Genomic DNA, 2,432 nt, shown 5'->3' on the forward strand with positions numbered 1-2,432 from the left:
CAAGCAAGTTGGCATTTGCACCGTTTCCCCCCCGGCGATGTCAAGCTCAGAAACCAATTTCTTCTGAAGTGTGGTACAATGAAAAGATTACTTAAACGGAACGTAAAAGGATACATTTTCATACCTATTTCGGTGCTTTGTGTCACTAATAAATATTACTGCTGGAGAGGGGATGGCTTACTGCTGCCTAAAGTGAAAACCATCACGGGAAGTATTTAAATAGCGTGTATTATCTCAGCTCCTGGAAGCCAGCTCGCTTATTAATGCTAAACATTCTCAGTTACGGGCGCATTCACTGAGACTGAAAGACGCAAAAAGAGAAATCTGTTGTGAGAGCTTGGCTTGAAATTTATACGAGATGGCAGATTAAATTCTCCAGGTCATGGGACATGACAGCACGTTAACCTTGCAGAGAGAGAGAAGGTGAAAATATAACACGAGTGGGTTTTCATCACGCAGCAATGGGAGCATCTCTAGGGCTGGAATGAGACTTTCAATATTAAACCCCTTTCCCTGCAAACTACACCTATTTCTCTTCTCCAACCTGGTTGCTGGATGCCAGTAACTCTACGGCCCTTTACAACACCCAGGCTCGGGCCCCACGTTTCCTAACAGCAGCTCCTAAATCCTCTGCTGCAGAGACAGCAAGGTTTACAGATAAATAACCACGCTGCCGAGCGTTCGACTCGCTGGGCTCTCGAGGTGTAAGTAGAGAGCAGCTGTGTGCAGCACCTCCTGCACATCTGGCAAGGCAAGAGCCTACCGAAACCATCCTGATCCTCAATTGCTTCTTACCGAATTTCAGCTTTTTGCTGAAAAAAACCCTGGCGGGGCTCCAAGACCTACATCCAAGCCCACCCCCCGCCAACAACAGCATCCCCCACGGCAATTATTCACATTCACAAGCCGTGTTTCCTTTCTAATTGCTACAGTCTGCTGATGAAAGCCACCTCCTCAGCCTCTCACAGCAGACGTAAACCCTGAGCAGGGCAATGCTCACACGTAGCGGATGCGTAACTACCAGGATGCGTTCGCACCTTAGGGAGAGCTTGAGCCCCGTTTCCCTTCCTCGGCAGTTTGAGTGTTAAAAAACACCGAAAAATGCGAGAGTCACCTTAAAAAAAAGCCAAGCACAACTGACATACCCGATGGGTTTGTTTACATCAACCCTTCACGCGTGACAGGCCGGCTTCCTGCAGCACCGTTACGCGGGAAGAGCTCGTATCCACACGGCAGAGCATCACCGACCACCAAGATGCATGGAAATGAATGGCTTCTATTCCTTAAGTGAAAGCTTTATAAAGGGATCACAGTGTCACATTCATAACAGCTTTATAAAGCCATTAATTTTTTAATATGAAGCTCGACAAGAACTTTCTGCCATCCGATCCTTGCCAGGACGCAGGGAGACCTTGCGTACTAATTACCCGCTGCACGCTTTAGCGGTAGCGCAAATTGGAGAGGTTTTATCGTAGATTAATACTATCCAGGGACGCTTCCATGGCTTTCTGACCCTCCTCACCCCGCTGCGGGCAGCAGCGCCTTTCACAGCACGAGGCCAGAGGATGCCCTGCCCCGGGCCAGCACATCGTGGGATGCCCATGAGCGGCCAAGGCTGTTCCGTGGGAGTGGGCTGCGCCGTCTGGCTCCGAGCGTGGGGCCGTGGCTGTGCCCAGGGGGAAGCAGGAGCTCAGACAGCAGGGCCAGGCTTGGCTTTTCCATTTCATATTTTAAAGGAATTGTGGCTCCCTGACAGACACAAGCGTCAATGCCAAAACCTGACAGCGGCACCCGCAGAGAAGCGTCCTGGCACCTCCGGAGTTTGCTGCCACCAGTAAAACCAGGGATGCAGGACGGGAGCTGGGAAAGCCTGGCAGGAAGCAGAGACTGAGCACCATTCCCCAAACTTTTTTTTTTATATTGAGACTATTGTGACCAAATTGAGATCACTTTGCATCTCAAACGACGGCAGCTAATTTTAAGCAGCATTTCGGCTACTGGAAAAAAGGGAAAACACTTGACACCAACCTTCCACGCCACTTATGCACTTCACTCTGTCACGAACCTCCACGTTGTAGCCCTCGAAGGACATGAAGACCCCGTCGGGGTGGTAAGGTGCTCGCTGTGTGTATACTTTGGAGTAGCTATGAGAGAATTCAAACCTGTCATAACCATCGTACTGAGCAATTTTCCCATAAACCTCAAAGTATTTCTCTACCCAGCTGAACGGCAGGAAGACCTCGTTGCCTTCCCTCCTCCCTTTAACGGTGTGCTCGTCATTGATCAGACAGTCAATCTCCTCGTACTTCAGCCCCAGGGCTTTGTTGCTGTTGTACCCTCCCGCGACTGGGGGGGCTTTTTGCTGCTCCTGGGGTGACGCCTCCTCGCTCTGCTGCCGGGCCGGGTCGCTCTCGGAGGCGGCGGCAGCGGCT

At 50.8% G+C, this 2,432-nt stretch overlaps 1 protein-coding gene across 1 annotated transcript in view; it reads right to left on the reverse strand.

Moving 5' to 3' along the window:
- Positions 1 to 2,428, reverse strand: part of GLCE (glucuronic acid epimerase) — a gene marked incomplete at its 5' end in the record, with an annotated part of 7,954 nt that extends 5,526 nt beyond the window's left edge. Inside the window, one exon of the mRNA XM_010154906.1 lies at positions 2,029 to 2,428. Coding sequence (XP_010153208.1) covers positions 2,029 to 2,428 — 400 coding nt within the window. The remainder of the gene's footprint in view (positions 1 to 2,028) is intronic.
- Between the last annotated feature and the right edge of the window lie 4 nt (positions 2,429 to 2,432).

Source organism: Eurypyga helias, unplaced genomic scaffold (genome assembly GCF_000690775.1).
Source record: "Eurypyga helias isolate BGI_N326 unplaced genomic scaffold, ASM69077v1 scaffold20277, whole genome shotgun sequence".
Taxonomy (NCBI): Eukaryota; Metazoa; Chordata; class Aves; order Eurypygiformes; family Eurypygidae; genus Eurypyga; species Eurypyga helias.